Here is a 27,872-nt window from a genome sequence, read left to right on the forward strand (position 1 = left end):
AGGAATTAGTTAGATTGTTATTAATAATCAGTTTACCCGCTTTAAAGACTGTTATCCTTTTGAATTTTTTGTTTATCATTCAAGTGCTGCCAATTAGGATTGCAGTGCTCAATAAACAAGTTTATTTAGGAAATTAAAACAGAGGGATAGCTCAAAAAGGGACATTTCTGTGAAAATTGTAATAATAATAATTATTATTCATACCCTACCTTTTTCCCTGACAGGGACCATCTTGCTCAAACAGAAACAGGAGAAAAACATAAAACACGCAAACACACTATTTATTTAAAACATACAGATTATTACAGTAAAAACTAAACAGCACTAGCCCTTTCCTTAAAAACATATAAGTTTTCAACATCACGATAAATCACCAGCTAAACATCACAATATTTTGATATATCACAATATTGAATTGTTTTATGATGGTCACAGACCGGAAATTATCATGGTGTCTGGAAACAGTTTTGTTATTCATTAAAATGCACTTTTGTTACTCATTAAAATCTTTTAATAAATACATATTTTTTTTATAAAAAAAATTCCTCTTATTTTCTGAAGAATAGCTTGATAGTTCATAACAGACTGTAAGAATCAGTCTATTGTTTCCATTAATGCCTTACTTTCTCTTGAGGAGCATGGCAAATGCTACTTTCGATGAAAAGCTTCAGGCCTTGTAATCCTTGGGAGTAGAGAAATTCCTGGTACCATCCCCACCTTGCCCCCTGCAAATAAAGCATTAGGAGTTAAATCTCTTCAGATACAATGGCTTTTTCTTTTTTGGGCCACAAAGTGTCCTCACATTTCCTACCCCAGCTCTCCAGCACCTGAACTTGCAGACCAATCCACACTGCAAAAGCCCAGAATACCCATGATGCTAATATGCTGTGACACAAACTTGGTCTTTGTGGTGAGGAATAAGCTATCACCATGCAGCCTCTTCATGAGCCAGTTCACATAGGGCAGTTTCAATTAGCTTTTAGCGGGCATACCTCTTTGCAGTAGAGGAGAGCTCCTACAAAGAATGAACATCTCTTGATGCCAGAATTCCCTCTTTGAAATTTTATATTCCAATTGGTACTGTAAACCAAGCAACAAAAAGACCTAGCTGAGATCCCCTAGCCTTAGGGAACAATTGCATCTTTATGCCAGTTCCATTTTCAGACCAGAAATAAAAACTTTTTCAGGTGTAGTACTTGCCACATTCAGATATGTGGTACCAACTGTTTGCTACTGAACAATTCCTTTTCATGGGAAAATACATGGTGGACAAAGCTAGAAGATGTAGGTTCCTCAGAGTTGGAAGGTATCCTCTCCTAACCCCTCCCCTTTCTCAACATTTTAGTTGTTCCTTCTTCTGTGGCAGTGCCCCAAATCCCAGCTGCTCCAACTGACAACCAGCTCCCCAAGAAACATAGCATTTTGTCAAGCATGCCACTTTACCCGAATGAATTTGAAGTTCAGGGTTGTGTCCTCTGGTTGCATCTGAAGAGAAGGGGGGGGGTGTTAGAAATTAATGGTTCTCTAAGACTAGAGCTTTTAAAAGAAGAGTTATTTGAAATTATTAGAGATTAACTCTAGAATCAGCCTCAGACTAGCCTTCCTGAAGATGACATGGCACAACTGAAACACTAAATGCCTTTTGGACAGCACCAATGCCTCAGAGCTGCTCCACAAAACTACTACATGATAGGTCTTGAAAAATTCACATCTCTGACATTTTGTAGTGGGCCTGTAAATGTTGAAACAGCATGCACTGCTCTTTCGGTTCAACACATGGAAGTCCATCGAAAGAAGCAGCCAAACACATACCAGTGTTGCCTGGGGAGAAAATGGCTCTGATAATTTTGCTATCAGCTAATCTTCAGTTGTACATCAGCACTCTCTGGTGAACTGAACAGCAAATTTCAGTCTAGTATGTCTTCCTAAGACAGAAGACCACATCATCTCCTAGAGAAGAAGCCACACTTCAGTTGAACAGCACGTGCTTTGCATGAAGATCCCAATTCAATCTCTGGTTCCAGGTAGGGGTAGGAAAAAGACACTAGAGAATTTGGCAACGCGAACAATACTGACAGATGGATTAATGATCTGACTTGGTAAAAGGCAGCTTAAGTTTTTGGATATCAGTAAAGGTGCCTGAGTAGGAGCAAGCAGTTACCAGAGCCAGAGCCCAAAAGCTACACCAAAGAGAAAAGTTCAGCTTCCACTTTCACTGAAGCACAATGAAATAAAAACTTACACTGGGGGCAAGTTTTACCTTCTATGTTACTTTTAAAAAGCTGTGTGCAAATACTTAGATACCACAGGGAGACACACAAAAAAAGCTTGGAAAACAATGTTTCAGAAGCAGACTTATCAAGAAAATGGAATCAGAAACAAATAAGGTGTAGGTTCTTGAACCAAGCCTACTAAACTTCTAAAAAAGGCCGATGAAGCAAAGAAAAAGAGAAAGAAAAAAGCCCAGTTATGGACAGTTACAAGCAGATCAAAGAAAGAGGTCTGGTTGTGGTATGAAAATGAATCCACAGAAGGGGCAACAGGTATAATAAATCGTATCACATTGTCTTCTGTTGCAACAAAGAATTGCTAACAGTTTGCTTCCTGGAAATAAAGCAGTAGTAGCTCCTGGAAGCTTTCCAGACCAGATATAGGAGGCTGGTCTCCCATTTTGAGAACTGCTGGTCAAAAAAAACAGACAGGGGGTACTGTTTACCCTGACAGTAGAGAGTGCACCTACTGATGAACCTGGAACTTCATCTGGCAATTCCTTTGGTTTTATACTTCACCAGACATTGCCCAAATACTCAGGCATATTTTTGCAATGGCAAAGGCTGGAAACTTGCTTTAAAAAAAAAGAAAAAAGGAACAAACAAGACTGAGGTGAAGTCAAATTCTTCAGCCCCCACAAGAAGCTGCTATATTACCAAAACAGACCAATGGTCCATTTTGTTCTGTATTGTTTACATTGACTGCAACCACTCTCCAGTTCTCCAGACATAGAGTCTTTTCCTGTCGTATGTGGGGAATCCAGTGCTTGAAAGTGGTACTTTCTGCATGAAAAACATGTGCTCTACCACTGAGGTACGGCCCCTCCCATATCCCATATCTTTAGTACACTTCTAAGGAAGAGAGTTGGTAATGATTCAAGGAGGAGGAGAAGCCTTCCTTTAAACTTGGCGTTCCAAAGAATGGAGCCAGAATGACTTGGAACTGTAAGGAGATCTCTTTTGTTTCTGCTAGTTGTTGCCAGAGGCTTGGCACTAAGCTTTCACGGTTAAATGGAGTGGTGAACCCATGTCTCCCCATTCCTCCCTGCACAGTACTTATTCTTAATAAGCCCATGTACAGCTTGACTTTATATGGCATGGTAGAAGGTAGGCCATGGTGTGCCAAAGACTGGAGTTTTAAAGGACACAATGCAAACATCATAGTAACTAACAGTGATAATACACACTCATGCTCAGTAGTCCTCAAGTATTACAGTGTTAAAAATAATTGGAAATGATTCTACTTGAAAAATGCAAACTGCCCTCCTCACCTTCTTCAAGAAGAGCATAGCATATCCCATCAATGCAGGGTGGAAAACTACATTGAAGCCCTTCCTGTGGTCCTTCACCCTTGTCATCTCCAGCACTTCTGGGTCCAGCTGAATCCCCTGAGGGCAGGGGGACTCCTGGAATGCTTGTGAGGTCCATAGATACCCAACTATGGTTGATAGATATCGGTTGTATTCCTGGCAAATCTGGTGGCTGAACTTGAACTGCAGCAGCACATGGTAAGACATAAAGTGACAATCTAGACAATGTTTCAGGTTCATGATAGCTCCACATCATCAATTACTAGCAAGAAGTATCACTCCAACATGCATCCTGTCCACTCCATAATCATTACAGAATACCATTGATCAATCAACTAAACATCAAGCCTGAGCAGCTTGTGACCCACTAAGACAAATGTAGCACCACCATGTGTGTACAATATTGTGGACTGCCTGGTACTTATGACTGAAGCATAGCGGGGGGTGGGGGGGAGAGAAGAAAAGGAAAACATGTTGAATCTTTGCTTGACACTGAATGAAGTCAGATATATGTTATGTTTATACCTAAACCAGATGCATAAAATTTGCAAGCCACCTACTAGCAGTTTGGAAACAAGATCAAGAAGAAACAATGACTTGGGATAAAGCTTACTTGTGTGGGTGTTCCCCTCCCACCCCATTTCCAGCACCATATACGGTAGTTGGCCATTAGAATCACACAGAACCATCTATTTTCCTAAAGTCTGTAGAAGAGTTTTTTTCCTCTTTGACTAGATATGCATTGAATCTTTGAAGTCCAAGAACATCTCATATGGGAGAAGAGATGTGAAAGATAAGGGAGGCAAGTTTTGTCAGTGAAATTATATTAAATTTCAGATGAAGGAGCCATTAAACATATTTGTTCCAATCCAAGCATTTGCCATTAAGCACCTTATCTGCAGTACCTTTTTAATCTCGGGTTTTTGTTTTGCAGCCACCAGGTTGATTCGATACCTAAGTAAGAATTAAAAAAGACGATTATTCTGAATTGTAATATACCATATGTGTGCAGAATGAAACTGTGTAGTGGCTAAAGAAATCCCTTGCATGAGTCTTGATTTTTCAATTAACTCACTAGGTGGTCTTTAGCAAGCCGGTTTCTCTCAACTTACGCTCCCCCATTTACTGTGAACAGTTCTACAGGGGGGTTGTTTTAAGGACCACAGCTAGCTAAAGCATGTGAAGTGCTTTGAACACATGACAGTGCCATACAATTATTACTATGAACAGGTGAGCAGTGACTATCCCAGAGTACATAGCTATCTTTCACTTAGCATTATGAGGCAGCAAGATAGCACATATCTTTTCTCATTTGGTCCCATTTCTTGGGTTATGTTACATAAATCTCTCTCTTGCTTACCTACCACATGTCCCTGCAATAGGAGAGCCATCTACAGAGTAGACTTTGAGAGAAAAACACAGACGCCGTGCAAAACAGTTACTAATCACCCAATAGAGAGCATGCTGAATTTGGTTCTGAATATAAAGAGATTCAATGAGTTCAAAGGGCACTTTTCACCGTTCAGAAGCAACTGTTACTTAGAAAGAAAGACAAACACTTCAATGGATGCTCATTTCTGTTCACAAGGGTGCGTATGTGAAAAGAAACTGTTATGCATGAGCTGTAAGCATGAGACAAAAAGGTGGAGCACGACCTCAAGCAGCAAACAGCAGCACTGACTCCTTGTTCAGTCACTATAGAAACTGGAAGGAAATAGAAGTATAGGTCCTGGCAGCTGCTCTGTATAATAGACACTAGTTTCAGTGCATCTTCAGCAACTGCATCCTTCCATATTAATTACTCTGCAGCTTCCTCAAGCAGGAAGCTGAACAGAGCTCTACACCAGCTGACAACAATTGGCTACTTCTCACATCAGACACAACTGCTGGAACTAATGTTAAGAATGGCACTCTTATGTAGCATTTCCTGAAGAGAACAGGGCATTTAAAAAAAAAATCATCCAGATGCATAACTGGCCTCAAAGGCTTGAACTTTTGTTAGTCAGTAATCAGCACAGCAATGCCACCCCAACACATTATCACCTGTTTGAGACTCTGGGTTAAAAATTTGACTACTGGGTTAAAAATTTGATTCAAAAATCAGAATAGCTTCATCAGTGTCACACAGGTAAGTTTATGGGTTACACAACAGAGAAGCTCGGTTCAGTTGAATTTCTGCATATGCCCCACAAATGTGTGTGTAATTTAGCTTTGCTCTAGGCAATGAGGGTATCATCAGTGGCAGAGCTTCATGCTCCAGCACTGGGGGGCGGAGAGAAGGCGGGGGCATGGCACCCAGCACGGGTGGGGAGGCAACCGCGATGGCATCCCAGTGGGATCGCACTGTCAGGGACGGTGCGCTCCCCCCCGCACTCCTCTTCCTCCGCCAATGGGTATCACTGTAGTCACTAAAGAACAATATGAGCCAGCCTGATATAATCTGGCATGCCAGTCACAAATACAAGGTTCTCATCAACTGCAAAATCCAATACCACATGTAACACAAGTAACATTCTCAGTTCAGCCAGTAATCTCCTACTTGGAAAAAATGAGCATCAGTCAGCAAACTTAAGTTATGTACCATGGTTTTATTTCCTGAGAAGTCCAAGTCTATCCCATTTCAGCAAAAGAAAGATCACTTTGCTAAAAATAGATTAAATGAACAGAAACATCCTAGTGGCTGGGTTCCAACCCTGTGGCATGACAATTGACTCAACTCAAGATGTCTCAAGAACATCACATCTTTCTTTTTTATGTAATGTCACTCATATCTGAAACTGGACTGTGTGAAAGAGCCCTTTCACTTGCATGGCGTGGTATTATTAAGTTTTCCCTTTAACTGGGTGCACAAGGCACCTTTATTTCACCTGACATTCTCCCCAAGGGGTTGCTCTATGTTGCTCCTCCACACCACTTTTCTCCAAGACACACTATCTAGGCCTGGATGATGTAGCGGGTGAGGCCCAGACCGCGGTGGCGTCTTCAACTGGAGGTATATTGCAAGTGAAACTACGTACTGCCGCTCCTAAGTCTCTTTGCTACCAATGCCCAGCATGCCGAGGGAGAACCATGCTGCAGATGGATGCTTGTAGCAGAGGGACTCAGGAGCGGTGGTGGTTTCACTTGTGATACACCGCTGGGTGAAACAGCCATCTCACTCTGGCCCTCATACCACAGAGGGCTGATGTAGCTTGTTCCTCCCTTGTGCTCGTGCGGGCAGGCACCCCCTTTAGACTTCTCCACTAAGGAGAATGTGGCTGCCTGTCCCTCAGTGGAGAAGTCTAACAAAGCCCCCATCCTGCCTCCGGCTCACACAAGCTGGGGTGGGGGCTCCTTTACTCTTCTCCATTGAGGAGCGCATTCACAACATATCGATGATGGTTCACAACATAAAAATATAAGATAAAAACACAAAGTACATAATAAAAAAGCAAACACAAACCACCAACGCCCATTCCACAAACACATTTAAAAGGTCTTATAATATTAATCAGCCAAAGGCCTCTTTATGGAGAAATATTTTCACCTGGCACCTAAAGATATGCAAAGACACCAGGTGAGCCTCCTTAGGAAGAGCATTCCACACACAGAAAGTCACCACAGAAAAGACCTGATCTTGTGATACCACCCGCCAGACCTCTCATGGAGGCACACAAAGGTGGCCTCAGGACATCCTGCTTGGCTGCTTTAGCGAACGGCTGCCCATTACATCAGAGCCATCTCACACGGAATATTTTGAAGATGAAATGGGCGTAATCATCCAACCTTCCCAGGGGCGGGGGGGGGGGGGAGCAGCTTCACCAGCAGATCACCCAAGGCTTGCTCCTGGTCCGGAAGGAATGAGGGGGCAGGGGGCACTGGGTGTAAAGCACCGTGCGTTTCTTTGGCAAGTCTCCAAAGCTGTCGCCATGAGAAACGAATACCTGCTTTTTTAAGATGAAATTTGGACTTAATTAACAGGCATGCTCTAAGCGAGGGGAGATAAAGTATTCTGCTAACTGATTCAGCCACTGGAGTGCCAAAGGATTTGAGTGGAAGAAGGATTACCATTATTATGGGACTGGTATGTCAGAACGGAAGGGGAGGGTGAGCCTCCATTATTATTTTTTTATATATTTTGTATTTGATATCTTATTTGGCAAATCTCCCTGGAAGTACTGACTGCCTGACTGTTTGAGTAAGCAAGCGGGACTGGAAAGAAAGAGCATTTCATTATTGTTATAATTATGGTTTAACTATAGAATTAACTGTGTGGAACTGGTTTGTGAATTTTGCAATCACTTTCAATGGATCAATAAAAAAGAATAGGTGATGGAAATTATGGTTTCTAGCTAAAGTACAGGCTGATTTGTCTTGGAAGGAGATGAAACAAATAAGTTTGGACATATGCCTGGTACAAATGGTGGATGCCAGATTTCCTCCAGCTCAAGATGTGTCGCAGCAGAAAATTATAGGCATGAGAAAGTGAAAGTGAATTGCCACAGACACACTGCCAGAGTACAAAAAAGAAAATAAATACGAATATAGAATCACACTATATTGGTTTAATCCGCTTGCTAGACAAACTCAAAGGCTGTTAAAAATAAACAAAGGATCAACATCAGAATGTCTTATTTGGAACTATCTGGACTAACTAAGAGAAGCAGCGCAATTGTGAGATCGTCACTCCCCGAACCTCAGAGCATGGGAAGTCAACCAAAGACTTAACATTTGGCATAAAATTTGGACTGTTTGATTATTTTATAATTTGGAATGTTTTTAATGTGGCTTTTATTGGCTTGTTAAAATGGAAAACTTAATAAATATTATTTAAAAAACAAAAAAACAACAACAAAACAAAAACAAAGGTGGCCTCAGATGATAATCTCAAGGCCCAGGTTGGTTCATATGGAGAGGTATTGCATCCCGAGCCTGAAATGAGGACTCTCTCTATCATGGGAAGAACTTTCTTTAGCAAGCAAAAACTCATTAAAAAACTTAAGCATCAGGGCCACAAGCGCCCCCCGCCCCCCCCCAGAAATCTACAACACTGTGAAAGTTAGCAAACTGCCTTCATAACACTCACTAAATGTAAGAACAACAAGTTAGAAAGGACAAATTGACATTCTGCCTTCTGGTGTGGAGAATCAAGTGGGCAATCGCAGATTAGTAGAGAAGTTGAAGTGGTCTAGTACAAGCGAGATTATGGCCATGCAGAAAGGCTGAGGAAAAGCACAAGGGGCAGAAAAAGGAATTTTCTCAGTACCTGTACATAATGTAGCAGAGTTGGTCAAGTGTGGCAGAATTCATGCTGAGAAGTGCTGGATAGAAGACTCCAGTAGGAAGCATAATAACCAAGGGGAGGTTGTACTTCAGATATATATCAGATACCTACAAGTAGGAAAGATAGCTGTATAAGCTTGTATTCTCAGCTCTCTGCCCTTAGCACATTACCTTCACAGGAAAAACAGAGGAACAGCCTTGTTCTTGCCTACTCAGACATTATGTCTCAGTCTACAACATTATATATAGACGTTCTACTTTAGAGGCAAACATGGGCTTCAAACAATCTACCCACTTTTTTCCTTTGGATTTCTCTTTCTCTGCCTCCCCCTCAAATTATCAGAACCTCCCTCAGGATTGTCAAATACATAACGTCTAAAGATATTAAACAAATTTGCAGTGTGAACAGCTTACATACTGTCTCATAGAAATCCAGGATAACATTCATCAACAAAGTAGAGTTGTTCTCCAAGCACAGACCAACAGTTGAGAGCCTGTTTACAAAGTGAATGAGCTCTGCCAAGGAGCTTGTCAGGTCAACTTGGGTGGTGTTCCTGCAACAAAACAAGATAGATATCAGCCTTAGCATCTAGTAGGAAGAGAATGGTTGTGCCCATGTGAGCTGCATTATTGCTTGATTGCCTGTGTTCTAGAGGTGTACCACTTTGTAAAGATTATACTTACAACACATCAACATTTGATTCTGTTGCCATGTCTGCTTGCATGTGGCAATTCAGCATGTTCAGTAACAGTTCCCTTAGGCTTTCAAGAACTTCATACTATGGAAGAGCAAAAAACAAAAAAAAAATGGATCCATTGTATTTCAGATTTGGGGGAGCTCCATACCGGCAGTACTGCAGTAATATGCTTGAAAAGGTTTTTAAAGCCCAGGTTATCCATATACATAAGTTTAAGAATTCTCCTAGGGTGCTTCAGTAGCCTGCAGTTGTGATGTTAGCCCCCAGAGAGACAGGAGATAAAAGCAGAGAAAAATTATAGGAAACTTGCATACTTCCAGCTGAAGGAAGAAAAGCAGCAACCATTCTTATTGCTATGGTGCTGTATTTGTAATTCCAAAAGGCTAGTTCACACATAATGCTCAATGTTATGTGCATTATTGTTATAATGCACTAGTGTTATATGTGAAATAAGAATCATGGCTTATGGCAAACAGTTTGTAGCTATACAAACCAGCTTCATAGCCCATTGTCTGAAGCGAGCTTGCTTGGTAACCACCAATGATTGTTGCAAGCTAGGATTCCTAGTTTGCGCGTAGCAAAAAGCAGAGATTCTGGACGTCCAATTAAGGCTCATTCAACTAGTTTACATACAACAAGAAATTCATCTGAGTCTGACAAGTATTTTGTCTCCTTCCTTTAAAAAGGATAGCAATCCCAAACATATTCAAGGATTTGTCTTGTATCAACCGCAATGCGCCTGGTATTTTGCTCCCAACTGCCCTACTCTTGGGCACCTCAGACAAACATATTTCCTAGTTGTATGTCAGCGATCAAATTTGGTAATTCCTACATGCCAAAGCAGGCATTCACTGGCCACCTTCCCTCCATTACCTTAAAATAAAGAGATGATATGGAAAAAAGCTTCAACAATGGCTGGTAGAGATAAGTCTTCATTTCTGAAAGGAAAGAAACAAAAAAGAAACAGAGAGCTTGAAGCAGGCCTGTCTGGACCACAAAGCAGGGTAAGATTGGTTAGGCTGCATCACATACCTGAGAAGGTGTTGGGAGAGATCCATCTCACCAGCTGCAGGACCTGTGACTGACAGCAGCAGCCATCCCAGAAGCGCAGACTCTTCCACAAGAATTCTTCGCAGGCCAAGAAACCCCTCTGAAAGGCACAACAGACGCTGCTAAAGATTCTTGAAAGCCAGCCCTTTTCATGCACCCAGCCTGACAGTGCTCTTCCACAGCAGAAAATACCTAAGAAGGCCAAGACAGATAACTTCTAAGAATTCAAGGGATAAGCTAGTGAAGCAGATTAGTTGGGCTGCCATCTTAAAAGTACTTTGCTAGGGATAGCAAAAGTTTCTAATAATTCAAGTGATCTTCTTTGGCCCAGAGCCTCTACCGCTCCTCCTAAAAAGCAGATCCCAAATTACTTTTGTTCATGCCACTCTTTTCTGCTTCCCAGTTTGCCTTCTTCAGGAACCCTATTTCTTGACTGCACAGATTTAGGCTGTATCACTCACCACCTGCCCCTGGATGCCCTCTGTGTTTCCTTCATCATGCAGCTCTTAGGACAAAAATAAGGAGAGCTGCAATTTGGCCACCACTGTCCTTTGATAAGGAAGCCCACAGCTGTGTAATTAATTTGGATAGCTTTATGACTTTCAATAGAATAGTTTTTTACTTATGGTTTATTAGGGTTTTCACATTACTACTATAGAATAGTACAGCCCCTTCGTCTCTTCCCACCTCCCAGCTTCTCTCTCTCCTGTGCTTTTTTTAAAAAAGCTACAGTATTTTCATTTCTGACATACCATTATTTAACATCCTACTAACAGAATATTGATGTTTTAGTCAAGGCATAGAATGGTGTTGGACAAAAGACAATGTCCAAGGAATGATGGGATGAGACTCACATATGAACTAACCTGCAAGAAACATTCTGCTTTGAAGACTTCCTCTAAGAAGACCTTGAAGTTCAATTCATCTTCCTGGTTCATCCTCTTATACCAAGGGCATCCTGAATCATGAGACAAAGGGGTAAAACATTGCTTATCCTCCAAGTTCTTATTCTCTGACATCCCCAAGTTTTCACCTTTGTATATAGTCTGCCACCCATTTTGCCTTGGCACAGTTGAGGTACACTGAGATGGTGACCTGTGTCTGTGCAGTACCAAGTCAGATATTTGGAGAGGGGATGGACTCATAAGATGAAATGCTTTTCTGTACAAAAAATGTTCTGCAGATAGAAAACTCACATATTAGGTTAAAGCTCAGCTCTCCAAGATCTATAATGCAGCAGAACAATCAATCATGTGAGCTCTCACATCTCAGACACAAGATTATCTCTGTGAGAACCAGGCCGTAGCCTAGATCTAAGGCATCAGTTTCTCCTATGTGGGAATCAAATTAGTCTCCCTACCTTCTTTTAATGTATGACCCATCCAGTAATGCATCCTCCTAGAGACCGATTTATCTTTGAGGCTGAAGTAGTGGAGCAACAGAGGATTGCTTATCACCGAGCCTATTTGGGCTGGAGGCTGGAAGAGAAGCCAGAAGAAACTGTTCAGAAGGGAACACAAAAACTCAGACTTCCAGTGCTCCGCCACGATGAAAGCAAATCTCATGTTAGCAGAGTCTGTTCACAGAACGTAAACCAGGACTAATTGGAGGGTAATTGTCCTTGCAAGCCACCCCCAGGGTTGGAAACAGTCAAAGATTTTGATTTTAACAAAATGCCCCATTTAATCAGCAGTATTTAAAAAAAAAATCTTCAGTTTATAGAAAAGCCATTGCTTCTAAGAACACATATACTAGAGATCTCACATAACCAGAATTGAACAGGTTGGTTCAAGTCAATGGAAAATTTAGAGCCCTCCCACCACATCCCAACCCATGGTTCTTCGACCCACTTGCTCTTCTTTGCTTGTCCATACCCTTGCTGCCAACAGAATGCAGGTCCTCATGTCCCTAAGTGTTTTGCATAGCCAAAAGGAACCTTGCCTCACAGAAGTTGCTTAATCAACATGGTTGCTGCACCCTGAGCAAGCAGAACATATGGCTATTCCTTGGCACTACCCTAGCACAGCTGCTGCCCATCCAACTCCCCTAATAGTAGCCATCCCACATCTGGCTGTAGTGAATAAAGAGATGGATCAGGCAATAGGGCCTTCACCATTGACTTGGCTGATGTACAAGTTCATTTTGCTCCTCCCTGGACTGTTTCCATTCAAGCTAGTGTTTTCAAAAACTGGCATCAGAGTTTCCTTGTTTTCTTTTTGAATTACATCTTTTAGATTGCAAGTCTGTGGGCAGGAACTGTCTTGTTCTTAATCTGTGTAAGTGCTTAGTAAATCTTAGTATAAATATAGTTCATAAGTGCCACCCACACCAAAGAATGAAGTCTAGTCGCGTCTAATTAAAAATCCATCATGTAGCTAGCTATCCTACACTTTTAGTAAATAGCTCCAATGTGGCATTAAATACACATATTTTTCCCCAAATATGTGCAATTTCATATTCTGTAGGCTTTGCTCTACCTCTCTTTTAAATCAGAACCAGTGAAGGCGGTGAAGGTCCTGTGTGAGTGTCTGGAGGCGGTTGGAGAATGGATGGCGGCTAACAGATTGAGGTTGAATCCTGACAAGACAGAAGAACTGTTTTTGGGGGACAGGAGACGGGCAGGTGTGGAGGATTCCCTGGTCCTGAATGGGGTAACTGTGCCCCTGAAGGACCAGGTGCACAGCCTGGGAGTCATTTTGGACTCACAGCTGTCCATGGAGGCACAGGTCAAATCTGTGTCCAGGGCAGCTGTTTACCAGCTCCATCTGGTACGTAGGCTGAGACCCTATCTGCCTGCGGACTGCCTTGCTAGAGTGGTGCATGCTCTGGTTATCTCCCGCTTGGACTACTGCAATGCGCTCTACATGGGGCTACCTTTGAAGGTGACCCGGAAACTACAACTAATCCAGAATGTGCAGCTAGACTGGTGACTGGGAGCGGCCGCTGAGACCATATAACACCAGTCTTGAAAGACCTACATTGACTCCCAATACGTTTCTGAGCACAATTCAAAGTGTTGGTGCTGACCTTTAAAGCCCTAAACGGCCTCGGTCCAGTATATCGGAAGGAGCATCTCCACCCCCATCGTTCTACCCGGACACTGAGGTCCAGCACCGAGGGCCTTCTGGCGGTTCCCTCACTGCGAGAAGCCAAGTTACAGGGAACCAGGCAGAGGGCCTTCTCGGTAGTGGCGCCCTCCCTGTGGAATGCCCTCCCACCAAATGTCAAAGAAAACAACAGCTACCAGACTTTTAGAAGACATCTGAAGGCGGCCCTGTTTAGGGAGGCTTTTAATGATTGATGTAGTACAGTATTTTAATATTTTTTTTGGAAGCCTCCCAGAGTGGCTGGGGAAGCCCAGCCAGATGGGCAGGGTATAAATAATAAATTATTATTATTATTATTATTATTATTATTATTATTATTATTAGTTACATTATACTTTTTACCATGTTTCAAATCTCTCACCTATTGTGCACACATAGTGCCTCTTTTCCACTCTGAATATTTCATTCAAAGCAGTTTAGTTAAGCCCTCATTTTAAGTGGTTTTTTTGGGGGGCAGGTGAATGAATTGTTGCACATCTACAGTAGCAGTGGTTCAAACAAAACATTATGACTACCACAGTATCTCACTTAACTGTTGCACTGGTGTTAACATTCACCTTTAACCATTCCTTTTTGTTTAGAATCCATGCTTCCAGGTTAAGTATACAGAAAAAAATGCATGAGTAAGCAAAAACCCTATGGCTAGAAATTAGGAGAAAGGCCATGATGGTTGTTTAACAGAAGGCTACAATAATCTTTACATTCATATTTTTACATTAAATTGGAATCATTGTCAAACATTCTTAATTGTTTTAAAGCTGTATTTGGGGTCTATTTGACCTCTGCATTATATTAGTAAAGTGCTATTCATAAACCTACCTCTAAATGTTGAATGTTCTGCAGAAGCTGGGGGAAGGTCTGCAGCTGTTCCAACGAAAAGAATTTATGCTTTTCACTCTCAGCTAAGCTTTCTGCATTGGAGCTGCATACAGGCGGAATCAACTTTGTATTCCTTTCCTATGGAGAAAACAAAAGGCCAAAATTAAATGGCTCACAGCTACATTTCTAGATTATGCCTCTGTCAACCCTAATCCCAATTTCAGCTATCATATTATCTTCCAAATCTTTTCTGAAGTTGTGCCTTCAGTGATTAATTTTCTGTGTAATTGTAATGTTCAGGTGGAAGAAGAAAACCAAACAGTATTTCAAGCTTTGTGTGCTTTAAATATTCAGTAAAAGGTTTGCACTCCTCCTTAAAGTCTGCCTCTTCCTGATCAGAATTATAATAATAATAAATGTGTGAGCTTTACATATTGCATTCCATTTATAATGTAATTGAAAAAATAAATGACCACAGAGCATCTGTTGCTATACCAAGTGTGAATCCAATAATAATCAGAACAGGGGTCTACTAAAAGCGTCATGTAAGCTAATCTAAACTTTTTCAAATATGAAAATATAATAAAGTTTTTCAACATTTGCTACCATCAGGAAACCCTTTCCATATCTGAGTGGACAGAGATTCTCATGCCATCACTGACACTAACTAGTTGTCAATAAAGTAAATAAAATTAGCATGCACAGTTGTAGCCCAATAACTGCATTCAAACTATCCCCAGCAACAAACCTTCTTCTGAGATTGGGAATACTCCATGCATTTCAAAGTTAGCTGGGATGCAGATGGTGTTCCGTGAATTCGCAGTTTTACGTTGTCAATTGCTGTTTTCCACGGATGTGAAAAAGTCCTAAATGACATCTGGCGGGGGAAGAAGAAGATTGGTTTTGTTGAGATGAAGTTCCTTTTCTGTGGCAAATGGAGGGTATCCTCAAATGCGTTGACTCTGCACTTGCTCCAACAGGCTACACAAATCAAACTTTTTACTGCCAACATGTGTGGAAGAGAACCTCTCCACTTTTGGGACATAACATAACAAACTGAACCATGAATGCTCAAACTGTCCTTGATAGAAGAGGGACTGCAACCCTTAATAGCAAAAACAGCAGGCATTGGGGGAAAATTGATATGGGTGGTATCAAAACCCAAATATAACAGAGCATTCAACCACCCCAACTTTTCCCAGCAATGGGAATCACCCCTCCAGGGCAGGTAAGCTATCCTCCATCCAGCGTGGAAGAGGAACTTTGCATACTAAGTCCAATGTTCTATTTACCTACAGTGGAGGAGGGTATCATTGAATAGGATGCTCTATACCAGCCTTGTACTCAACAATTAGACTGGTACCATAAACAACTAGGAATTCCATGCAGATGAGTGAGCTAGTTGGTGGTGAAAGGACATGTAGCTCACTCCTTACCCAGCAACTTTGTTTTCATGTTTGCTGTGGAGGAAAGCAAATTTCTTCCTTCATTATAGAGCAGGCTGACAAATCTGCCAGCCTGTTTTAAAAAAACACAGCAGAACGAAAAAGGTAGCTCAGCTGATCCATTGGCAAGGTCAGCTCTGTGCTTCAGGCCTAGTAGGAGCAGCCCAGCAAACCTCAACAAAGTTTATTGGCAGAGGAGAACTTAGTCCAAGAGTAATAAATGTCAGTTAAGATGACAGCTGGCTGCTGAATTTAATTTCTGCTTTGATTTGGCTAAGCTATATGGGTACATCCTTACCATATTTGGAGCTGGCATTATTTCGTCATGGATCTTACAACAGGAGTACAGAATCTCCAGTCTGTGGGTCCATTTTGGTTTGACAGGTAATTTCCCCCAAACCATACCCACCTGTCCATCAGCTGGTGTTGCAATGCAATAGCATTAAATTTGGGCTCAATTAGCTGATGACTGGGTGCTAATCCTGCTCAGTTCAGCCACGCTCTCTGGTTCCTGCCGGGAACAGGCACAGGCAGCCAAAGACAAGCATTGAGAAAGGTAGCTGTCCCTCTTACTGCCATCTACAAAAAGCAGCTTTCTTAAGTGTTTTTTTGCAGATCAGATGCAAGAAGGCTTTCTCAGGTGTGCAGCGATGGCTATAAAATACTGTCAGATGGCTGTTAATTTGTTTTTGTGAGGAACCCAGTTCAGTTGATTGATTGTGTGACTGCGGAAATGGATAAATGCCCCCCATCCAAACAATGACTATCATCACTGCAGGTAAGAAAATAATAATAATTTTAATTGTTATAATCTACAATACTTTCTAGGGATGCAGGTGGCGCTGTGAGTTAAACCACAGAGCCTAGGACTTTGCTGATCAGAAGGTTAGCGGTTTGAATCCCCATGATGGGGTGAGCTCCTGTTGCTCGGTCCGTGCTCCTGCCAACCTAGCAGTTCTAAAGCACATCAAAGTGCAAGTAGATAAATAGGTACCGCGCTGGCGGGAAGGCAAGTGGCATTTCCGTGTGCTGCTCTGGTTCACCAGAAGCAGCTTAGTCATGCTGGCCACATGACCCGGAAGCTGTATGCTGGCTCCCTCGGCCAATAAAGCGAGATGAGCGCCACAACCCCAGAGTCGGTCACGACTGGACCTAATGGTCAGGAGTCCCTTTACAATACTGTCTTATTTATTTCATAGTACAGTACATTGATTATTGCTTTCATTTTATGGATCAATGGTCATAGATAGTAAAATTCATGTTAAATTGCTGTTTTAGGTTGTTGTTTTTTAAAAAAGTCTGGAATGGATTAATTCGTTTTGCATTACTTTCGATGGGAAAGCGTGCCTTGGTTTTGGAACGGACTTCCGGAACAGATTAAGTTTGAGAACCAAGGTACCACTGCACTTCAAAAGTAACTCATGAAGGATTTTTTTATAACTATTATTGTCTGGTAGAAATTACAACAATCACATGACACCCTTTGCTTCACCTTCATTATTAACTTAATATTAAGCAACGTGATATGCAAAGTTTTAGAATTCAGTTATGTGTACACCAGTTCCAATCTAACTGTTTCTTCCTCATCAATGAGTAGTTTAATAATTTGGCAACACTGAATTCAGATGCCTAGTCTCCCAGCGCAGATCTCACAGCACAGCACAGATCTCATTTGAAAGCATCCTCACCTTTGTTTTTGTAGGCAAAGTTATTGTTACCATTTCAGGTGCAAAGATCTTGTACTTCCATAGCAGAGTCTGCAGAGAATCTGATGTCTGAAAAGAAATGAGTTCGATGTTGTTGCCCCTGATAATGTCCAAACATAGTAGCTGAGAAACTATGAAATCCACTCCATCAGTGCTTTTTTTCTGGTGGTGGCGGGATGGACGGACGGGGGACGGCGACGCATACCCCTAAACATTTTGTGAATCTAAGTTTGGCCTCATTGAGGGGCAGTATTTCAACATGAGCAGGGCAATGAAAGTGCCCCTAAACAAATTCCTTTTTAGAAAAAAAAGCACTGCACTGCATTATACATAGCAAATCTCTAGCCATGACCCTACAAATAGGAGGTGGAGGGCTATACCAATGCCAAGCAAATGCTGTTGTGACAGACAGCAAGCCAGACCAGAATATGGTGATGCAGTCCCTCAGAATTCCAGCAGAATTCTGATTAGCTACCACAACGGCCAGCCAGAGGGGCGAGTGTGGAGCAGCACTTTGGGAGGGAGAATAAAAGGAGGGGTTTCTGAATGAGTTTTTAGATAGGGGTAGCGAAGGGAAAGAGCAGGAGGATAGGGTTAAGTTTGAGAGATAGGAGTTGATTTGAGATGAGAGACAGGGATTAGGATAGGGTTTGTCTGAGAGAATTGGTTCTGATTTGAGTTGAACATCAGCTCTGAGGAGACTATCTATAGCAAGAGGAAGGAGCCTCAGTTTAGATAGGAAGACTGGGTTGAGTGTCTGGCGAAGGTATACAGACAGGATTTAACTGGAGGGCTGAGTCTGAGCCAGGAGAGGTAGAAGCTATGGGAATACAGGCTACCTGGGTCTCATTCCTGCCAGGATGGGAGAGTTCTTCTAGGTAAAGAAGACTCCCAAGCCAGTAACAAGGGGTGAGGTGATCCTCTGGGTTTGGTATACTAATCAGAATACCTCAGGAATCAGATTGTTGAAAAAGTGGGTAACTGATGAAAAGTGCACCTTGCTCATGAACCAAATTAATTAATAAACTGTGAAGGAAGTTGTGCTGCGTTAAAAGCATTAACCTGAAACATCTGTCATAACTAAGTAAAATGAGAGAAAAGTAACAGAAACTGAACAACTGATTTCTGAGTAACTGAAATTTCAGAAAAAATGTGCATATACTGTGCCTAAACAAGTAGACTTATACCTGAAGATGGGCCATCTCCTGTCTCAACTTTCTTTCACCAAACTCTTTTTCTGGAAATAAAACTTTTTTTGTTTGATCAACTCCTGCCTGAGACTCCCTGAGCTTTTCCTTTACACAGTTCTGGTGAGAAATATAAGCACAGAAGAAAACTTCAGAGGAACAAAGGTAGGAAATAAAGCATATACTGTGTTGGCCTGAATATAAGCCTCACTTTTTTTTCCAAATTCTGACCGTGAAGTTAAAGTGCGGCTTAAATTTGCGACCTTACAAAATGGGTTTTTACAATATTGCTGCTGAAACAGACATATGGTAAAACAGAACAAAAAAAACGTTTTATTGCCAATTTGCGAGCTTGAGATGGTTCATTTGCCATTTATGGGTATGAGTGCCTGCGGAATTGTAGCAATTGAATAGGGATTTGCGATTTTAGTGATTGTACGGTAACTTTTGCAGGCTTGCAAGATCAAAGGCTTAAATTGGCTCGGAGTTACAATTCTACCAACCGCAGCGATTTTCAGCCTGTAACCCAATTTTAAGGGAGTGGTTTATATATGGGTATTGTCTCCCCTCCCACCAATTTTAAAGGTGTGGCTTATTTGCGGGTACAGCTTATATTTGGACCAATATGGTAAATTGAAAACATTTGCGGATGACCTTGTGATAACGGTTGAAGATCCTATAAACTTATTACCAAAAGTATTAGAAAAAATACTGGAATTTGGAGAAGTATCAGGTTTTTAACTGAATAAAAATAAGACTAAGCTTTTAGTGAAGAACATTTCAGAGCAAGATAAAGACAGAGATAAGTATATAAAAGAAAGTTAAATATTTGGGAATATGATTGACAGCCAAGAATATTAGTATATTTAAAGATAACTATGAAAAACTATGGAAAGAAATAAAAAGGAACAAAGAAATTTGGGGAAGGATGAGTTTGTCATTATTAGGTGGAATTTCAGTGATCAAAATGAACGCATTGCCAAAAATGTTGTTTTTATTTCAGTCAATCCTGGTGGTAAGCAATGTGAGCTGCTTCAAAGAATGGCAAAAAGACATTTCAAGATTTATCTGGATAGGGGGAAAACCCAGAATTAAACATAAATTATTAATAGATGTTAGAGGAGATTTCTCTCTACTGGATTTAAGATTATATTATGAAGCATCTTGCATCTGCTCGATCCGGGATTGGATAAATTTAACAAATGCTGATTTATTGGATGTGGCAATAGATTTGGTTGGCATGCATATTTATGGTATGCCTTACCATAAGGCAAAAGTTCATATAAGTTTTTATACTCACATAATAAGAAACTCAAAGTTTGGGAGAAATACAAAGATTTATTAGAACAGAAAACACCATGCTAGCTTTCCCCATTAGAAGTAATAGCTTTGAAAAAAGTGAGTATGAGGATAAATTGGCCAACATAGAGAGAGCTATTAACAGAAACAGATAACCAACTAAAATTAAAAGGTTTTGAAGGAGTAAGAGGAAAAAGGAGTAGACTGGGTACAATATTTGCAATTAAATTAAAAATTTTAAAATGATAAAAAGAAAGCATTTAGTTATGAAGTGTCACGATTTCCGAGAGAAATAGTAGAAGGTAGTACAAAATTGCTGAAAAAACCACACAATTGGGGATGCTGGGGACAGTGGATTGGGTATATCCTCTCATGTGACCTCAGGCAGGAGCAAAGACTTGTGGGAGGCAGGCTGGCACTTCCTCAGTTTTTCAGATTCACCAAGCAGCAATTTTCGCCAAAGTACCAGAAACAAAACAACCTGCCTCCCTTCCTGGCTCATAAATCAATAAAAATAGAAGCAAGTGTCAAAATTGAAAAATTTATCTGAAGAAGCAGGAGAGCCAGGCAAAACATTCTGAGTCAGGCAGGAGAAAAAACTGAGGAAGTGCCAGCCTGCCTCCCACAAGTCTTTACTCCTGCCTGAGGTCATGTGAGAGGATATACCCCATGAAATAAATTGTACAATCTGCTCTTGTAGAATTGGTGGGAAACCAAAGAGGAACAGGTCAAATGTGTTACGATAAAATGGGCGAAAGATGTGGGACATAATATACTAATGATGGATTGGGAAAGGTTTTGGAAGTCATATATGAAATTTACTGCATGTACTTTACTGAAAGAGAACAACATGAAAATGATGTATCGGTGGTATTTAACCCCGGTAAAATTAGCAAATATGTATGTAGAACAAGTTCTAATAAGTGCTGGAAATCTAAAGAAACAGAGGGTACGTTTTATCATATGATGTGGGAATATAGGAAGGTTGAAAACTTTTGGGAAATGATTTGTAATGAAATGGGGAAAAATGTTTAGAGTAACCTTTTTTTAAAAAAAAAACCAGAAGCCTTTTTATTAGGTACTCTAGGAGCGGAGATTCCAAAAGAACAGAAAAAAATGTTTACATATGCTACGATGGCTGCCCAGATACTGTTAGCCCAAAGATGGAAAGAGGAAGCAGTCCCAACCAAAGAAGATTTGCAAACCAAGTTAATGGACCACGCTTAAATGGCAAAACCAACTGGAAATGAAGATGACAATAAATGTTAAAAAGAATGGGAAATGTTTATCATATATTTACAAAAGTATTGTAAACAGGTTAATACATTGGCAGGATTTTAAGAACACTTGTAATTACAGAAATAGTATAGGAAATTTGAGGTGGAAAAAATAATTTGGAGTAGAAATGATATGCAGTTGAAAAGGAAGTTTAAGGAACCAGGAGAGGGAAGTCATGGGATGCGGAGAATCCTATTTTATTGATTTGATATTGCTTTTATGTATATTTTTCTTTGTTTGTGGTTGTTTGTTTTTTATTTTTGTTGAAAATCTAATAAAAATATTATATAAAAAAAGTTTTCCTTCACATAAGACTTTGGTAAATTGTAGAAATTCATTTAATTGGCATACCATGCAGTGGATGCACTATAGTTAATTAGGGGCAGTTAGTGGAGTGAGGCGGCTACAGCTGCTGTAGAAACAAAAAATCCAAAGAGATGAAAAGCTAACAAAAGAATCTCTTCCATCTCTTTTGTTCATTTATGCTGTACAGTGGTACCTCGGGATGTGAACGTGATCCATTCCGGAGCCCCGTTTGCATCCCGAAGCAAACGTAACCCGTGTCCGCACATCTGCGCGGGTCACGTTTCGGCGCTTCTGCGCATGATGTCATTTTGACGGTCTGCGCATGTGTGCGGCAAAACCCAAAAATGCCTAACCCGAAGCGTATTCATCCCAATGTATGACTGTATACCTTTTGCTAAGAGAGCAAAGGATAAAGGTTGCATGCCCTCTCAGATGAGCTCAGCATTAGACCTACACCATCAGCAGGTATAGTAGATGCTACTATTTGCAGCTTTGCTTTACGTCTTAGAATGCAAGATAATGCACCATTTAAATTACATCAGATATTTGTCAGCTATCCAAATATTAAGCTTTTATGCCACACTGGAGTTCCTATAAAGATTAGATTCCATTTTTTTAAAAAGTTTTGTCTTGCTTCAACTTTCATATCTCAAGTTCTTACCATGCTGCTGTGTAAATTTAGAAGTTTCCTCACATGGAAAGGTTTCACTAGGGAGAAGAAAACAAAACTCAATACTTATTCAAAAAAGTTATGTTCTGCCTTTCACATATTCTTCTTCTTCTTCTTTGGTGATCACTCGTAGCCGAGTAACATTGTCTTCCATAAACACAGTTTAAACAATGAGTCTGTACTCAAGGCAGCTGTAGGTAAAACAGCAAGGGGATCTTTATTCCAAGTAAAGCAGCATATCAGATCTAGAAACAAGATAGGTCATACTCTCTTGCACAAAATCAGCCAGTTTGAATAAAAGGGCTGAGCACACTTTGGAGGGTGGTAAATCCATAAAGTGGGTCCCCAATACTGGGTGGTGGGGATGACTTGCCTCCTGTGATAAATGACAAAAAGCTTATGATGCAATCACATAACATGTACCATGAATCTAATTAAGATCTCACCACTCTCCATTCTGGTCAGCAAACACAGCACATGACAGGCAAAGGGGAGCTACAGTAAGAAAGAAAATATATTACACAAAAGCAGTTAACAGGTAAATTCAGTTCTTTTCATCTCAACACAATCCTGAAAAGCAGATGGCATTTAATTCAGCAAGTATTTTAGTGTCCAAGTGACAATGAGTTCTAAATTACTAGCCTGCTTATAGGCAGTATTTAACTGCCAAATGTTTACTCAGAAGTCTCACTTTATTCATTGGAACCATTCTGTGCACAGCAGGGTCGGGGTGGGGTTTACCACGAGCAGTCTCACTACTGCAGCTGGATGCTAGAATACAGTGGGGAGGGCCTGGCATGAAATTCCTTGTTGCCTATGGATAACAGGCAAGTGCTTAAATAAAATACAGATTTAACTATTTGGCCTCTGCATCAGGCTTTTTGTGAAAATGAAATGTTTTTAGAAAAACCATCACTCAAGTTGGTATCACTGAAGCAAGATGGCATTTCGATCTGCTGCTCCTTCCTTCCCTGGAAGCAAAAATAGCCTAGCTTGGAATCAGTCACATCCAGAACCTACTATTCTTCTGATGCGGGACACAGTCAGGGCATTTGATTGTTTAAACTTGCAAGATCGCTTCACAATTCTATGTTCCTTTGGCATTAGTACATCCTGGGTTGATCCACTTTTTAATTTATACTATGGGTCAGTGAACTAATTTTTGCTTAATGGGGAACACTCTGATATTTCTCATTGGCTGGGGCACAAAGCAGAGCTGCTCACTGCCACCCCTGCTTTTTTGCCATGGCTATGGAACCCTAACTAGAATTGTATTTGTCATCTCAGACCATACAGTTAAATATACTACAAGCTATGTAATGTCTCCCACTGTTTAGTATTTATGTAACATTCTGTCTTCCCTTAAACGTAGGCACAATTATCTAAACTTTAAATCATTTAGGTGCTGGCATTGTTATTTACATTTGGTAGGAGGTTGGGTATATTTGTATCCAATTAGTTCTAAAGTGGGATAAAGTCAAATAATGCATTGTTATTGTATCAGGGATGATAAATATGTCTAATGCATGACTTTATATGTATGTTTGTTTTCATACGTGAAATGAATCAAAATTAAATACAGGCAAGCCCCTTTTTGTGTACATTCAAAGAATTTGCAACCCATTTTTTGGACCTGGAAGAGGGAGAAGCGGGGCCAGGACATAATGGATTTATGCATGCTCTGCCAACATGCACGAAAACCCGGAACACAATCCAGGGTTGCCTGTGCAAAAAAAAGATTGGTGCAATGAATTTAATGGATCTATGTTAGTCATGCCAATTTCAATGGGTCTGAGTATGACTAACATTGGATATAGCCTATTACGGTCATACCTTGGAAGCAGAATGCCTAGGGAGTCTAACGTTTTGGATCCCAAACGCCGCAAATATGGCAGTGAGTGTTCTGGTTTTCGAATGTTCTTTGGAAGCCAAACGTCCAACGCAGCTTCCAATTGTGTGCAGGAAGCTCGTGTAGCTAATCGGAAGCCGTACCTTGGTTGTCAAACATTTTCAGAAGTCGAACGGGCTTCCAGAACGGATTCTACTCGATAACCAAGGTATGACTGTCTATTTTATTGTTGTGTTCAGAATTCAGTATTTAGTAATGTTCAGGTTTTTTTAAAGGCCCCACTTTTTACATTGTGTCCTGTTGTGTGGTCAGAAAGTACTCTTTATTGTTTGATTTTGGTTACTGTCAGAGAACAAAAGCTAGTTCCCTCAAAATAACACATTCATTTTTATCTTACCAATTTGTCATATCGTAAGAAGCTGAAGAAGAAACCATAGAGAGCATTAATATTTTCCTTCTGATCAATGAAGTCAAACATTACAATTAGCCATTTTAGAACGAGCACCTATAGGGAGAAGATAGATATCAGTAAGTGAAAGCAAGACCAAGATAACAAACCCCTTCTGGAATATGTTCAGGAATTGTACAACATCTAGTTTAATAATCACCAGGATAAATAAGTCAGACTGGCAAAAATATCACTCTTCAGAACTAAGATATCATTACCATGCTTTCCAAGTTACCTGAATGTCACTAGAACACTTGCGAGCACAAAGCCAAGACACAGCTGAAATAACAGAATCCTCTGTTATTACGGAAATGGGAATCAGATTCTTCAGTAGCCTAGTGCTTATCACTGTACCTGCAAGACATTGAAATACACTGCTTAACATTCTTAACATCTTCACTATTGATAATTTGTCACAAGTTAGAAGCAGCACAGGTCCTTTTTAAGGGAGAAGGCATGGCAATGCAGCTACTTTGACATACTTTACTGCCAAGGGGAAAGAGAGAAAAAAATTTTTTTCTTTACCAAGCTTGCCACTGAGTGCGATGTTCAGCAAGTTATGAATTTCTTCTGGTGCCAAGCCTCTCTCTTGTGCAATCTTTTCCACAGTCTTCAAAGGACCCTGCAAAGCTCTATGCTTTTTTGACGCACTACCTTTAACTAGAAAAAAGTCAAAGTGTGAGTAACATACATTCTAAAAACCATCCTCATACATGATGGCCTTTCAAATGGCTTGCTTTACTATCAATTGGCAAGGTAGCCCCATTGAGATGCCATGGCATTTGTAAAACTATGGAATTCTTGTTTAATTTGCCACCTGCTTTCTTGCTCTTTGGTTCAGTGTGTAGGAGCAGGTAGGGACAAGTCTAAAGCTTTATTGAAATTAATCAGCCCCAGCCAGCATTGCCAATGGGCAGGATGATGAGAATGGTAGTTAAGCAACGTCTGGAGGGCCAGAAGTTCTGTTTGTTGGTTAGTGTGCTAAGATCTGTGCACAAGCCCAATTCAGCTCAAGATACTTAATAAGGGGTTGCTTTAAACAAAACATTAGACTTCATACACTATTACGCTCCAATATACAAAACAGCTGCTACTTCTCTATAGAAAGCTAAAGAAAATACAAACTTTGGTGTTTGTAGATGGCTGTAAAGGTTGCTGAAAGGTTTCTATTTCACCAGTTGGAAACAGCTTCTAGGCTATGCAGGGCCAAGGTTGATTTGTAACTGTTACTGTCTGCCTGCTTGCCATCATGCATATTTGTGAACCATTTTTGCCAAAAAAAATACACCTGCAATAGTTTCTGCTCACAAGGAAGCAGACCCTGCAAGAGCACATACTCCAAGAAGTCCATCTGAATAGAAACTAGACTAACCCGCTAGAGGGAAGAAATGTGGGTTTTGCTCCCACTGAAATGTTGTACTCTAAATAAGCACATCTTCCTACAAGTGAATAGTAGCCACCTATCTGGGGAAAAATGGTATGCTGAGAGAGATTGTCACAGTGGAGATCAAATCTGTTTTCAACCATCCTAACATCCAGAGAGAAACCAGATGGCAGTTTTTTGTTTTTTTACTGTGTCCAAAGAACTCAATGAAAGCCAACCCCTATTTGCACAGTCTTGCCCTTTGTTATGTTCCCTGCCACATAAGAGCATGAAGCAACATTGTCAATGGTTTTGATCAGGGTAAGTAGAAGCATGTTGAAATCTGCAGATGGTACCAAGTTCAGAGGGAGTAAATCAGAAAGAGGGGCAGTCCTTAAACAGCTGAAGAGAATGGGATAAACTTCAATTCAGCATCCAAGTATTAAAATCCTTATGATAAGGACCATACCCAACCCTAGTTACATGTAAACACAATTTTAAAGTATGGCTTGTTGAGCTAAAATATGAATAGAAATATACATTCAAAAGCACATCATACTGGAAACAATGCAGTACAGTACTAATACTCAGATATGCACCAACTTGATTTCCAGTTCGTGATCCAGCAAGAAACAAACATACAAGAGCAGATTTACATGTATTTCTCTTTTTTTGCTGGATAAGTATTAAGCCCTCTCTTTGTTCTTACTTTTATTCAAACAGTTCAAGGCTTCTTCAATGGAAAGTCTGTCATCTTCTTTCTCTTCAGGCTTTGTGACACTTCTGGTTTGTTTACTACCAGTAGCTGGCAAAGTTTGTTCTGAACTCCTGCTTCTCTTCATTTTTTTTCTTATTCCAGGAAAGAAACACAAGACAAGGTCAACTTTCTTTTTGTTTTCTTTTGTTAGTATTTTCCTGTCCTCCACTAATCACGTTTGGTGCAGAAAATGAATGGAGAGCTACCTTCTAAAACAAACAAACAAAGGTGCCTCAGGCACATCAATGAACCCAATAATAACAACAGGGCAATAGCAATATGACAGAACCAGTGTCTCAGCGATGCCCCCCCCCCGAAAAGTCTACCTTTAAATTGAATAGTATTTACAGTGTCCGAGTATGGCATGCTCCACAGCCTACCTCTCTTCACCTCAAACAGCCCTTTAAAAAAATATTTTAAAAATTAAATCCTCCCTTCCCACCAGCACTCCGCTCTCCTCTCGCGCCATTTCCCAGTTTTCGAGGCCCACCTACCTTTTGCTCCTTCCCCAGCTCGCACCGTCAAAACCAGCGCCGTCAAAAAAACTCCCTCCTCAGTAGCCGCCCTTCAGTTCAAAAAATATCTCCACGCGCAGGCGCAAATCGCGATCGGGGGCGGGGCCGTTGGAAGAAGAAAGGAAGCGGGTGCGCTCGGGAGAAAAGGCTCGGGTTTCCCTTTGGCTGCGTCACTTCCCACCGTTGGCACGAGCGGAGCTGGTCTCGGTAAGAGCATGCGCGAACTGCTCGCGCCCCCTCCCTTCAGACGAAAAACGTAGAGGGAGCGGGGGGGATGATATCACCGCAGGATCCCGAAGAGTAAGCGGGGAACGGAACTGGAGAGCCGCGCATGCTCACAAATGAAAGGGAATGGTGGGGGGGGAAAATGGGCGGGCTTTTGATTCAGAGCGGGAGGGGTTCATATTACAGTCTCTCCGTCAGGCGGGAGGAAACCTTGTTTTTTATGTCATTGTACTCGCTGTCATTTTTTTCTTTTTCGGTCGTTATTTCACGAATAAATCAAGCAGTTTGCACCATTATAAAATTCAGAA

General features: G+C 40.9%; 1 protein-coding gene across 1 annotated transcript; it reads right to left on the reverse strand.

Annotated features, from left to right (window-relative positions):
* Positions 1-260: 260 nt before the first annotated feature.
* Positions 261-27,511, reverse strand: CENPI (centromere protein I). The gene is made up of 22 exons (XM_081897609.1): positions 27,319-27,511; positions 26,777-26,915; positions 25,230-25,364; positions 24,940-25,058; positions 24,654-24,761; positions 22,854-22,902; positions 22,399-22,445; positions 18,855-18,974; positions 17,650-17,736; positions 15,265-15,393; positions 14,517-14,654; positions 11,951-12,068; positions 11,457-11,548; positions 10,573-10,690; positions 10,414-10,478; positions 9,527-9,621; positions 9,261-9,396; positions 8,826-8,950; positions 4,486-4,534; positions 3,542-3,763; positions 1,444-1,485; positions 261-725 (listed from the first exon to the last, which is right to left on the reverse strand). Exons 2-22 carry the CDS (start codon positions 26,907-26,909, stop codon positions 612-614), a joined length of 2,241 nt encoding a protein of 746 aa, XP_081753735.1. The 5' UTR covers positions 26,910-26,915; positions 27,319-27,511; the 3' UTR covers positions 261-611.
* Positions 27,512-27,872: the final 361 nt, after the last annotated feature.

Source organism: Podarcis melisellensis, assembly GCF_964234715.1.
Source record: "Podarcis melisellensis genome assembly, chromosome: Z".
Taxonomy (NCBI): domain Eukaryota; kingdom Metazoa; phylum Chordata; class Lepidosauria; order Squamata; family Lacertidae; genus Podarcis; species Podarcis melisellensis.

Excerpts from the sequence above, each read along its gene's own strand:
- CENPI (XM_081897609.1), bottom strand. The coding sequence starts at position 26,909 with ATGAAGAGAAGCAGGAGTTCAGAACAAACTTTGCCAGCTACTGGTAGT. Across the intron at positions 25,365-26,776 it reads CTTGAACTGTTTGAATAAAA|TTAAAGGTAGTGCGTCAAAA; the intron begins GTAAGAACAAAG and ends ACTTTTTTCTAG. Across the intron at positions 9,622-10,413 it reads TATCATCTCTTTATTTTAAG|TATGAAGTTCTTGAAAGCCT; the intron begins GTAATGGAGGGA and ends GCTCTTCCATAG.